This window comes from Lepisma saccharinum, chromosome 23 (assembly GCF_977018435.1).
Source record: "Lepisma saccharinum chromosome 23, izLepSacc3.1, whole genome shotgun sequence".
In the NCBI taxonomy this organism is placed as follows: domain Eukaryota; kingdom Metazoa; phylum Arthropoda; class Insecta; order Zygentoma; family Lepismatidae; genus Lepisma; species Lepisma saccharinum.
In genome coordinates, this window is record NC_139251.1 from 8,002,586 (window position 1) to 8,016,359 (window position 13,774).

General features: G+C 36.8%; 1 protein-coding gene across 1 annotated transcript in view; it reads left to right on the forward strand.

Annotated features, from left to right (window-relative positions):
- Positions 1–13,774, forward strand: part of LOC145977859 (acylcarnitine hydrolase-like) — a 112,341-nt gene that overhangs the window by 75,421 nt on the left and 23,146 nt on the right. Inside the window, exons 5-8 of the mRNA XM_083110182.1 lie at positions 443–633; positions 1,722–1,899; positions 10,303–10,395; positions 11,240–11,343. Of these exons, the coding sequence (XP_082966308.1) occupies positions 443–633; positions 1,722–1,899; positions 10,303–10,395; positions 11,240–11,343 (566 nt within the window). The remainder of the gene's footprint in view (positions 1–442; positions 634–1,721; positions 1,900–10,302; positions 10,396–11,239; positions 11,344–13,774) is intronic.

A 13,774-nucleotide genomic window follows, 5' to 3' on the forward strand; every position in this document is an offset into this window, starting at 1 on the left:
TGCCTAAATATTCGTTTTAGGAGGATGGAAGGGAAAGTTGTCGTTTTTCGGCCATTAGGGGAGACTGGGTATAGTTGTAACACCTTCCTACGTTTGAATGTTTGTGTACAGGTTCTAAAAGTAGCACAAGCTTTTAATAAACTTGCCTGTATATTACTTAGTTTTCATGGAGCAGGCGTTTCATAACATGAGGTAAACTGTTACAACAATATCATCTAACACTAGGCCTACTAGAAGATTCACATAATTAAGGGTACACCAGCGTGGAGGTTTTCTGTTTATCACTTCAGGCAAAAAATAGGCTACAAGCGTTAAGGCAGTGATCAAAAAGCATCATTGCTTTACAGCACCATATTCCTGTGAAAAAATGTGAATATCGGCAGTAACATTCAAATTATGACAAGTCATACACATAATATTCGATTATTATTTTTACTTTTAGGACTGTTCCATCAAGTGATAGGCGAGAGTGGGTCGTTTGTGGGGACAGGATATCTTGCTGAAGGAAGAGAAGAAGATGCGATTGAAATTGCAAACGAAGCAGGCTGTGAAGGGGGTGAAATAGACAACGTAACTATGTGCTTGAAAACTATTCCAGCCGAAAATTTGGTCAATGCATACAGCATATATTCGGTAAGTACAAGGAATTTACTTATTTCTTGCTGCTTGTTGATATTTCTATTATTCTAAAAATGTGGGTGTGGCGATTTATCTCATGCGTATAGAGAGCTTTACAAGTAGGGGTATATCTTATGTTTAAAATGAATATAATATTGTACCTAGATTTATAAGGAGTTGTGTGTATTTTGGAATATTACATGTTCTTGAGAAATAGTTAACAATGAATTCTCAACGGAGGAAAAAGAAATCAAATTCATAATACTCGTATGTCAACTTGTAGGTCAATCAGTATAGTGGGGTGAAAATGTTCAAGTTTGCTTTAGACGTTGGGGCGCGTGTATTAAAACTGTACCCTAAGGATTTCCTGCTATGCAAAGGGCATGCAATTCGAAAAATTTCTCAAAAAATGAAATTTTCTACAGGCTTTTTTCCTAGCAAAATGTACCGTATGTACAAATAGAGAGCTACCAGGCAAGAATGCGAGAGAAAATTTTTACTTTCGCAAGTTGACAAGTTTAACAGACAGGTAACGCAAGTCTACAGGATCACCGCCTGCAAATCCTCGTCCAATTTGCCCTGAATAAAAGAGGAAACTATTTTGAATTATAACCACCAATATTGTGTCAGAAGAAAGCATATTATTTATTCCCCATAAACGTACAAGAATTAAAAGTTTCAAAAATTCTCGGACGTGAGTTTGTTTTAGTACAAACCAAAGCGGTACTCCAAATTTCACCAAATTTCTTATTATCCATAACACCTGTGTGATTTCACGTGGAAAAACATATAAGAGAAAACAAAATGTATGCACTGCAGAAACAACAGGATGCACAGGTAATGTTTATTAACAAAGGTCCTTTGTTTTCATGTGCTACTATATTGAGAGTAAACACAATAGTAAATTTATTTAATTTTTCAACAAATGGAAAACCAGAATTTTTAAATGAAATGCAATTGGAAGTGCAGTACACTGATTGTGGATATTTGACCTGCTAATATTATATTACTTAGCCATGTGGAGTGCAACTTCAAACTGTTAATTCGGAAATAATTCACAAAATTAATATTATTTACCATATGATCTCACCTATCATTTACAGAAAAGAAGAAGTGTGGAGTGTAAAGTTGGGATAGAGGGAAGACATCCTGTGATACAGAAGGCTGGGAAAGTCAAATTCCTCGAAAGTGACCCGATTGAACTCTTGAAGTCAGGGAATTACAACAGAGTACCCGCCATATTTGGGACAAACAAGCAGGAAGGAACGTATTTCTTTACAGGTAAATTTGTTATGTGTATATTTTTCTTACTTTTTACCTAAGAGAATAATAGACCAGTAGGATGAGATAATAGAAGATATTGCTGATAAACTAAATTGATAAAGAGATGGACACTCATAAAGAACTCCAATGCGGAGACCAGGACTCGAAACTACGTACATTGATAACTCACTGCTAATGCCTTTATAACCTCGTTTTTTGTTGATTTTCATTTTTCAGGTTTCAAATTGTCACTATCTCTAAACTTTTAAAGTATTCAACAAGGTAAACAAACAGAAATCCAGTCTGAACCAGGATTCGAATCTAGAACTTCTGACTTCGTGGTACTGAGCTGTATTGATCATTTGGCCACGGAGGACGACCCAATTTCGGTAACAGAGGTAGCTCCACTAGGCTTCGAAACCAATCTCTTCCTCTCTACAACTGCACTGCTGATCTTGATTTACATGCAAACTACCTTGAATAATGTGTCATTAGCTCTGCGGGAAATGCGTAGGTTGCGTTGTTATTAAATTCAGCTTGTGTAACTGAGAAAATCTGGAATCAGTTAATGATTAAAAACCTCGTGTTTCCATTTTTCTCTTTATTATTGTTATTATTAGGAGTGAGGAAATTTGTAATGACAAAAACCTATTCTGAACATCTGTCCTGCTAAGGATCCAGGGTTGAAATCCCAGGCATGATGAGTGTTCTTTGTGAGTGTCCCTTCATTATCACCACTCATATCCTCATCTTCGCGATTAGCCAAAAGTGGCATGAAATCGAAGTAAAATTAACAAAATCAATAAACAATAAATAAAAATTAATAAGTATTAAATACCTCTCCATTCTAGTACAAGTCATACAAAACTCATAATTTCGATTATAACAACTTTAAAAGCCATTCACGTACATTTAACAGATTGTTACCAAGACAATCAATAAATAACATGCTATAAAATACAAATTTTCCTATTCTTCGTGTCATGCGTCCATCACGTATCTGAAAAGGGAGAATCGTCTTCAAGAATCCATTGTAACCACATTGTGGCACGAGATTCGAGGACCTACAGGAGGTTAAACAGCTCTGAAACGGTGGGGAAGGGAGTGTTCCGTGGTGTTTTTTGAAGCTGGTTTTGATGCCTGCGTAAAATGCTGGGGCAAATGCTTCGAACCTGATGGGAATTGTGTGGAGAGTAGAACTCTGAGTAGAGGACGCTACAGGCAAACTATATGTATGTTCATTGTTTCAATTCATCCATTATTAAACAAGTTATACCTCAACAGGCAAAACTAATTGATGTCCCCCGTATTATAGTTACATAACCGAAATGTTATAGGTACATAAAGTTTTCTAACAATGAGAAGCTGACGACAATCCGATATTTCCGTATTGTCTAATGTTGTTAGTGAGTGGCATTGCAACTCATTCTTGTTAATTGTTCAAAGCTGACGTCAGGGATAAGAAAAATCATTACGCAAGCAGGAATGGCCATGAATTACAGTAGAGCGTCGATTATCCGAAGTAATTGGGGGACATGGGTGTTCGGAAAACTGGTTTGTTCGGATAATCGAACTGTACATGTTTATTTGCCAAAAAGAAGTACTGTACAGTAAATTTATTCATAAAAACAGGCATCTCTTTAAGTATGTATTACAAAGTAACGTACAAAGGCAACTTTAGTAGGAATATATAGTATGTGGTACAGTTTATTAAACAAAAATATGTACATATTACATACGCATTTTGCATGGACAATACACACAGTACACAAAATTAACGTTTAAAAAAATCCTTTATTTTGGTCTGTCTAAGCAAGCCTACACGCTTACGAGCAGCTAAGTCACGTACTTTTTTCATTACAGATATCTGAAAGTGAGCGAGTACACAGTTCGGTTAAGCGGTCGTTCGGTTGACCGACGTTCGGATAATCGACGCTCTACTGTACTTACTCCTGGTGAAAAGTATTGTAAATCACTCTCCATTCAATTACAATATTATTTCCCAACTTCATATGAAATTAGGTTTTCAAATATATCTTGGTTTGAAGGAAAAATATTTTCGCATAATTGGTGTGAAAATTATAGTTTCTCTTTTTGTTTTTACCATTTTCTCCAAACTAAGAGGTTTCCTTCGATTGGTTTGGTTCGAGTGAAGTTTCAAGTCCACTTTATGACTGGAGCTGCAGCAGTTTAAACTGGGATTTAAACCACTATGTGCCTCCACCAGGTATCAAACCCGGGACCCCTTGAAGGCGACGACGTTACCACTACGCTATCGGTGAGGCTCAGGTTTGCTTCGAAATTGAAAAATCGAATATGTATGAGACCAAATTTTAAGAAGTAGCATTGTATCTTTCAAAAGTGTTACAAGAAATTAGAGAGACCATTTCCAAAAAAAAAAAAAATAATAATAATAATTCAGAAATGGAAAAGATGGGCCAGAAAAAGTTCAGTATACAAGGGTGTGTTCCAGATGTTAAGCATATAGAAGAAACAAGCAAGACCGCCCCGATGACGTAGTGATAAAGCTGTTGCCTTCTAATCAAGGGGTTGAGGATTCGATCACTACAGGAGACAGGCACACAACGGTTCGGGTCCCACATAAACTTGCAACGATCCCGCTAGATCGCTACAAAGTTACGCATTTGTTCTTTTTATTGTCATTGTTGAATAGCATTGTATAATCTTATCGGTTTTGTTATCGCTTCTGCATAGGATTTCACTGCTATGCTTGGTAGAGAACGTAGTTCTACCATATCTCACTAGAGAGCGTTATTGTTTCTAATAGTTCATTGTTAACCTGTATAGATGGCACTAATGTTAAGCAGCGCTCTCGTAGTTCACGAGAATCCACTAGAGGCGCTGGCGCTGCGCTCGGAATTGTATATAAGCAGCGACGCTGCCCCGGCCAGTTAGCTCCAGGGGGTGCTCGTTCAGCGGCGCAGATCGTATGCGCAGTTGTCCGTGGATGCATGACGTGATCGTCGAAACACTCGGCATGGAAAAGGCTGGTTCCTTATGCAAATATTGAGATATTTGACAACGAATATCTTCTAAAATATAGTAGCAGGGGAAAAGTTACAACTTTTACTGTTAAGATTCATCCTTTCTAATCAATTTATCACAAAGTTGATTCAAATATGTAAAATGGTTTTCAAGAAATCGTGTTACGAAGGAACCCCTGTTTTGTTTTCTCCAGGCTTCTAATGTAAGGGAGTTTTAACTTAAGCGCGTTGAATTTCTTTTTGCTGTATGTTTTGAAATAAGATTATTTTGTTCTTGTCAACTGAAATCATGCCTAAATGCTATGGAAAGCTGTGAAAACTATTATCAGAAAACTAACGGAAGAAATCTAAAACATCACAGCTTGATTGATATAAAAAATGCGGGATTGCCCATTTTTGTGAAAATGGCATTGTGCGAGATCTAAAGGCAGAACTTTTTAATATTGTATGTAAATGTAAGGGTGTAATAAACGTGACTGCTTCCCGTAAAATATCACTGCACTCTCCACGTTTCTCTTCTGTCTTTTCTTTGGTGCCGTCAATAGCTTCAACACGTTGTTTTTTTATATATATATTTGTCACATATTTGTTTTAATTAGTATTCTGCTCGTTCCGCCACCTGAACACAGCAGCTAGGGCTCAAAGTGCAGTGCAGTTACACCGGAAGAAGGCTCGGATATGGCAGGCTTCAGAAGTTAACTCATCCAAATTAAATTAAACAAGTATGTGCTCTCTCTAAATTTAAATCATAGTTCACAAATAATTTGATTAAAAGTTTTAAAAATATCTGTTTTATTTAATAGCGTATTAATTGGTGCATTCTTCTCCAGCATAGCTATAGACAGTGACCACACTACAGGGGGGGGCAGAAACGCCCCCTATTCTGGTTCGAGAATTTATCTCTCTCTATCTTATTTGCCCCCAGTAAAACGACAAAAATAAATAAATGAATGAATGCTCTTTTAGCCAAAATATGCATTTTTGTGTCGTATGTAACGGAATAATAAACATGATTGCCCCTGGAAAATATGACTTACCCCTCCATCTTTACTATTGCGCCGTCACTAGCTACAACGTATTTTGATTTCTAATGATCCCACATATTTATTTTAATTTTAGTATTGTGAATTATATTCCACTATGTTACCTCACGTAGCCCCCTCCTTCCCCCAACCACACACACACACACACACACACACACACACACACACACACACGTACGATTTCAGTTGTAAGTTTTAGGGGAGTGTCTGCTGCCACTTTTTCTGCTGGAACCTCAAAAGAGATGCACGTGGCAGCAAACTCTGTATTTGTTTTATCGTGATTTCATCATACTATGTATGCAATTACGTCTGTAACACATACTGTGAAGTTGTAGCGATTACTTTCACATAAATGTTTTAAGATTAAGTCCCTTAGCATTCTTCTAACAATAAACCTAAATGTTCTTGTAGTTAGGTTAGGTTCCGTTAGCATTAAAATAATATCGCTAAATGCTTTCTAAAGGAAAAGGTTCTAAATTACTTGTACATTCATTCTCACTAATCAATAACTTGCTTTTTTCTCGTCTTCATCTGTTCTTAAGATTTGTAACATCCTTTTAGCAGACGAATTACGTGGCAGGAGCAAATTTGACGCTTATTCTTACTGCTGACACGTGCGTGGCCAAGTTTTACACTAAGCTTGTCAAATGTCCACTTACATCTTTGTATTCTTGAGCCATTTAAAAAAAAATCATTTCGTCCCTTCTTCTGGACTATTTCATAGCAATGTTTTCCCACTTGAAGCCCCTTTGCAGAACGAGATCCAGGGCTATAGCCTTCCCAAGCCACCGTCCCCCTCCAAATACTCTCTTGGCCTCATGAAAGAAAAATATATGTAGTATTTCTACGAAATATTAATTTGACTTGGCAGCAGTGATGTACCGTAGACTATAAGTTTACGTCTACATGCGTTGTCTACACGTAATCTACGCGTAGATTACATTGGGTTGTATTTTACATAGACTACGTAGACAATCTAAAGTGGATTAAAATTAATTTTGAAGGGTTTCATGAAATGAAAGTGACATTTTCAACTATATTGGTTCCTAACGAAATGAAGAGAATCATATTTACAACAAAATTTCTCTTCTCTTCTATTATCAACTATGGAAGAAGATAAAACAGATGCAAAAAACAACAACAGATGGCAGTCGTGAGGCAAGAGTGATCTTTTTCCCATAAAACACTAGAATATTTCCTATATTAGGTTTCTTCCTAGGTGAGAAATTGTTCGAATTTGAAAGAAAGAGTATGAAAAGTTCTTCTCACACATCAGCAACTGATACGGAGTTTATTTATTTTTAATTCCACGGCGCCCTTTGCTAAGTTATAACTTTTCGCCATGTTGTTTACATAGATTACGTAATCTACTTGTATAAAATAGTCTACGTGTAGAATGTAGACTATCGTTGTTTAAGCGTAGACGCACATCACTGCTTGGCAGTTTCTTTTTTCGAACAGGAATAAGTTTTAAATTTTAATAGCTTATAAATTTACACTAGCAATTTTGAGTAAAGGTTTTGCGTAACTCTAAAAGTACATTTAGAGACTGCAAGATCAACTCTCGATATTTCAGATATATTAATAATTTTCATCACAACATCTTGTAATAATTATTTGTTACTTCAATAATCTCCTCGCAAATGTTTCTCGCATATTAAAACATAGATTCCATTTTCTGTTTATGTCCTTGTAATGCTGACCTCCGTGGCGAAGTGGTTAGCATAACGCTTTACGATGCCAAGGGCCCCCAGGTTCGAATCCCCGCCCGGCATGGGTCTATTCTCCTTTCTTCAATTTCATCATCCTCATCTTTGCGATTAGCCATATGTGACAGATAAGCGAAGTAAAATAAACTAAGTCTATTAATCAATTATTTTTTTAAACTCTTTAATTCTTCTTTAGCATGCCACGTTTTTGTTAATATTATATTACAATTTGTAAAATGACGAAATTCTAAAGGACAACACGTAACTTTCTTTGTAGCGCATCGGTCAGAAAGTTTCAGGAATATGGATTTTCGATATACATTTTTCCACATGTACTTTGCCCCCTTTTTAAAGTAGCGCGTTTTCAATTATGTTTCTAATCATTAAAAGGATGCCTCAATATCATCTTGGAGGATGACAATTATTATTTTCCCCCTCCTAAAAGTAATAATATACTTTCGCTCTCTGAATCTCCCATATAAATGCTAGGGGTCGTCTGCTTCAGCCGAGCTCACTGCTTCTCCGGTGACGTCACGCGTTCGTGCAAGATCGGCAATCTTCGGATGGCTTTACCTAATCTCTATCTACCTTGAGTTAGTTCTGTGTTGACTCTTCGGCGACTCATGGTCGAGCTCTGCTCCCGCAAATAGCCCAGCATTGCAAGCACACGGGTGCTTAGGGATACAAGAAGGCTTCTTACAGTGTGGCCTACTCTGGTAGATAATACGAGAGGTAGCAATATTTCTCGGCCTACCGGGTAGAATATACGCATTGTTTCAAGCTCAACCTCCTACAGTGTGGCCTGCCTGTAGAACGGAAACGTACTCCTTGTACGGCCTACAGGTAGATTATACGCATTGTATTGGGTTACGGTTTAGCTCGTGGACATATTTACTGTTGGGAGACGGCCTACTAGTAGATTATACATTTCACAACAGTCGATGCAGAAATGACGTCATCTTTTGGCCTACTGTGGTAGATTATACGAGCAATAGCAATATTTCTTGGCCTACCAGGTAGAAAATACGAAGGGTGATGTTCATCGTTAGTTAATTTTTCATTAAGGGAAAAACGAGCAGTGTTTTATTACTGCCTTCCGCTTAGCATTATTCATGTAATTAATTAAAGTAAATAAAGTTTAACTAAGCATTATCCTTGTAAGCTTATAGTAAATTTCTGTTGCTTTGTTGATATTACTCTTTACTAGGAAAGCAGATTTAAATGTTCCTTGAGTCGTTTAATTAATGCCCTATTGTCCCCATGTCAGCACAGCGGCGACCCAATACCATAAAAGAAAAATAAGGTCCTTTATTCCCTACTGGAGAAAAAATGAATGGTCTCTGTCCTCCCTCTCAAAGACGTCTGCAGAGGAGATTCGAACCTGGAACTTCAAGAACGACCAAAGTGCAGTGAAATCTTATCAGGAGATATTGTGACTTTGTTTTGTGCGGATATCTAATTTCACCCCAGTGTAATAAACTGGTTACGTCGACGCCAACTTTCATTATATATATATATATATATATATATATATATATATACCCGAACCCTGAGTGTATAAGAACCTCATATCTCCGGCTAGAAAAGAGCTAACAACATGGGTAAAACTGAATAATGTTCCCCGTCACAACGTCGAACCCGGTACGTTGCAGTCAAGTACTATTCTGAGAAACCGCAACTGCAACGTTGTGCCGAGGGCGTGTGGGTGGTCAAACCCGGGGTGTTTCAAACTATAGGTTCAGTCCTCATCAGCCTATCTGAGCATAATCTGCCATAAAGCAGAAAAAAAGTAACAACTGTTGCATTTTATGTAAAATATAGTGTTGTGAATGTATTGGAACATAATATTTCTTTCATGTTTCATCTGGGTGTCACACAAAACACATATTTGAATTCAAGGTAAGGAAGTTAAATTATAATCAGGCATTCTCCCTCATGTGCCAAGTAAAAGTTTCATTTTTTGAACACTGTTCGATTACTGTACTAAACATTATAATTGTTATGCACTGTGTGAATAAAGTTCACGTAAAGTAATCATTCATTAGTATACACCTCGTTGTGTGATTTCACATAAAAATATTATTTCTAAGATTTTGAAAACTCATGGAAACACTTAATCTTCTGATTAGTGGTAGAAGATGAAAACAATAAGTTCTGATCTGCTTCTTAAATCTCTAATTCTCCATATAAAGCATTTTGAATTTTTTTCTTGTTTTCGTTATAATGTTAAAATATTATAGATCTTGGCTAGTCTTACGGCAGGCGACCTACATGTTGGCAAGAGAAGTTGGGATCGGGGTAAAGCGAAGCAGTCCAACAAGACAACAGTTGCAAGAGTTACGACTTCGCGGGAAGATGTGCTGTGCGCACCTCGTTCTACGGGCTTCTGTGATTCGTATCGCTCTGGGTTGGTCGCTTCCCCTTTCCCTACTTCCCTTGCCAGCATGTAGAGCGCCCGCCATAACACTGAACAAGAGCTATAATTTGCAAAACTTGTTCGTGTTATCCACTATGTAAATATTATTTTACTGGCAGTTTTAATTCACATTTAATTTATTGTACAATGAATACAAATACAATCCGAAAATATATTATTTACATTATCTTCATTAAAATATACTTTGTAGAAAATTAACACTTGCCATTTGCTGTTTATCTTTCCAGTGATTTACGAACCATATATTGTAGCAAATAATTTGACAACTAACGAGATGTTCCTGAAAGATGAGCTTACAGAAAAATTACTACAATTCATCGGTAGGTAAAATAATTGATTGTATTTCTTCTGATATATTTAGAAATATATTACTTTTCAGCCCAATTTTAACTGCATAAAAATGACGTCATAATTTAACTTACGTTGCAAAACAGAAAATCTCCTTTTCTGATCTACGTTTACTAAAACACCACTAAAATAGCCTAGTTGCGATTCAATTTCTATCATCTTATCCTATCCTATCCTATCCTATATTATAATGTTAATCTAACCTCACATGTACTAGATGCAGCTTAGTTTCTCAATGTTCTAAAAGCATTTGTTCCGTGATAAACTAATTGTATAATAGCTCATTCTCATTGCGCTACTTAAGACAACTACCTACACAATATTGATTCAAACATGTAATATTTTTTATTCCTAGACTTAAATAATAATATATAACTTTAAAGCAAAAAAAAGTTAGATTTATATAATATACACTGAAAAATGTTGGCTCACTACGTTGAATGAGATCCAATGAAATCGCTTTTGTTAGTCAATAATTTATTGATTGATTGATTGTCCTATGGCGTAGTGGTAAAGGCGTCACCAAGTAATTAAAAAGATATCTGGTGAAGGCACATAGTGATTCGGATCCCAGTTTAAACTGTACGTCTAGTCCCGATTAGCCTCTGTGCATAAAGTGAACTTAAAACAACAAATCAATCAATCAATCAATAGACAATAACACCTCGCCTGTGCGATAGATATTTATAAATTTCATATCGTGATACATTGTAATAAATTAATTACAATGTATTGTGGATGGTTTATACCTACAACAATTGCCTCATTATAATTTAAAGGTAGTTACTGTACTGCTATTTCCATTGTTTCCTACAGATGTTCCCGATCCAGGTCACGTTGTAGTTGACGCAGTAAACGAGAAATATTTCAAGAACGTGAATCCTTCGAATTTCTCTTCGTACGTTCCTGCCATAGTAGATGTAAGTAGCCTATATCTCACGTTGAAACAACTTAAAGAATTTATATCCATAAAATAAATTTGTAGAATCTTTTTCCACTTCTGGAACATATTTTTCATGAAAACAAAATTTTGTTTTAGAGAAACACTACAGCAAATTATCCAAAACCAGGAACATATATATTGATGACTCGCGTACTTTCCCAACGGCCATTTCTTGTACGCTCGCACGAGTGATCTTCGGCCACGTTGTGGGCGTAATCATGTTATAGATGGGGTAAAATGTCTGCATGTTTTATTGGATGAAGCCAAACATGTGTATAAGTTCGCTAATTTGAAAAGTTTAGAAAGTAATGTTATGTCTGTATAGGCTCTAATAAGGTACAAATATTCAAAATATTATTGTCTATTTTCCTAATAATAAACAGAGTAAGTAATAACAGTTTCAAAATAATTAGTTGGATGTTTTGCATAAACGAATTCAATAGCAACACTAAATTGGAAATGCAATACTTACGTCTTTTGTCATTTTTACATTTTTAAACGTAATTGGATAATAATTGCTTTCTGCCATTCTCCTCAAATTCCTACCTTGCCTCTGTAATAAATTCTGACGCTCGTATTTTGAAATTCGAAAAGTCTAGCATAATTCCTTTACAGTAGTTCTCGGGGTGAAAATAAACTTTCTTTAAGTTCCCTAGCAACGTCCGTTTCCATGGTGAACAACAAGTACGGCAAACTCTCTAAGTAATTGTTTGATATTATAGCTCTAAGCATTTAATTAAAACAACCACGATGTAAATATGTTCGCATTGAGTTTACCAATATATACGATTCGCTTATTTGGAAAGTTTTGAACGTAACTCTGTGTGTGTACGGGCTCTAATATGGTACAAATATACAAAATATTCCAAATTGTCTATTTTCGTAATAATAAAGTGAGTAAGCAATAACCGTTTCAAGATAGGTAGTTAGATTTCTTGTATAAACGAATTCAATAGCGACATTAAATTGAGAAAACAATATTTACGTCTGTTGTCATTTTCACATTTGTAAACGTAATTGAAAAATAATTGTTTTCCGTTGTTCCCATCAAAGTCCTACCTCTCCTCTGTAATAAATTCTGACGCTCATGTTTTGAAATACGAAAAGTCTAGCATAATTCCCTTACAGTAGTTTTCGGGGTGAAAATAAACGTTCTTTAAGTTCCCTAGCAACGTCCGTTTCCATGGTGAACAACAAGCACGCCAAACTCTCTAAATACTTGTTTGTTATCATGCATCTAACATTTAGTTGAAAGAAGCACGATGTAGATAATATTTTCGCATAGAGTTTACCAATATATACGTAAAATTGTATCTGGGCTGAAACTCCTTATTATGTAGATGTCACCCTTGTTTGAGGAACCTTTTTGAACCAGGAGTTGATTCATCTGTGTGTAATCTGTGAGAAATATAATGTACGTATTTAGCTACACAATTCAGAATTGAAGGAAACAATGTGTGCTGCAGAAAAAAAATGCCCGTGGCAACGGTTGCTAAGGACGTGAAAAAAAGGTCATTTTCACCCTTAAGGAAGGGCCGATTGAGCGATTTGTGAATTTTGTCGGCCTTTTGGGATGATTTCATTGGGGGTCGTATTCGGGTGTTTTTCGCTTCCGGGGCTTCCTTCATGGATAACATTTATGTCAGTGAGTCACTCAATGGTGGGATTTGGGCTTTATATATATTTGGATGGATGGACCAGGTTCGAAGAAAGATCCAAGCCTCGAACATTGAGAGTCGCTCACCCCTAGAGATATTACCCCCGAACAGTCACCCCAAACTAGGAAGAGAAATAGCAACGAATTCCGCTATTTCAGCGGAATAACGCCGCAAAGCTAGGCTGCTTTAGCGAGTAGAGATTGACGAAGGACAATGTCAGCAACTTCCGGTATAGAATGAAGATCGATAAACCCCAATTCAGGAGACGAACGAGAGAGAACTGAGAGATTACCACCCGAGACAACACACCGAACAGGAAGTTCCCACCTGGACTGACCAAGGTGCCGTTCGGCAGAGGCAACAGATGTCCGCAAAGCTGAAGAAGAGCCCTTCGGAACGTCCGAGAATTCGGCCAGCCACTTGGGACCAGCCTGTTCTGCGTCTGTCTCGGGTGGTGATATCTCAGTTCTCTCCCGTTCGTCTCCTGAATTGGGGTTTTATCGATCTTCATTTTATACCGGAAGTTACGGACAAGAGGCTTGAATCTTTCTTCGAACCTGGTTCTTCATCAAGGCTGGAAATCATGGCCGCCAGGCTGTCTGCTTGACTGGTTTTGACGACTAGGCCATGTTCTAATTACAACAGAATTTTGTGCTAGATTCCGTGGAACAGCCACTCAGAGGAAAATTTGGACATGTGAAGGTAATCTGTGATTTTTGGCAAGGGAAACTTTTTTGTCTGTGGTTTCAG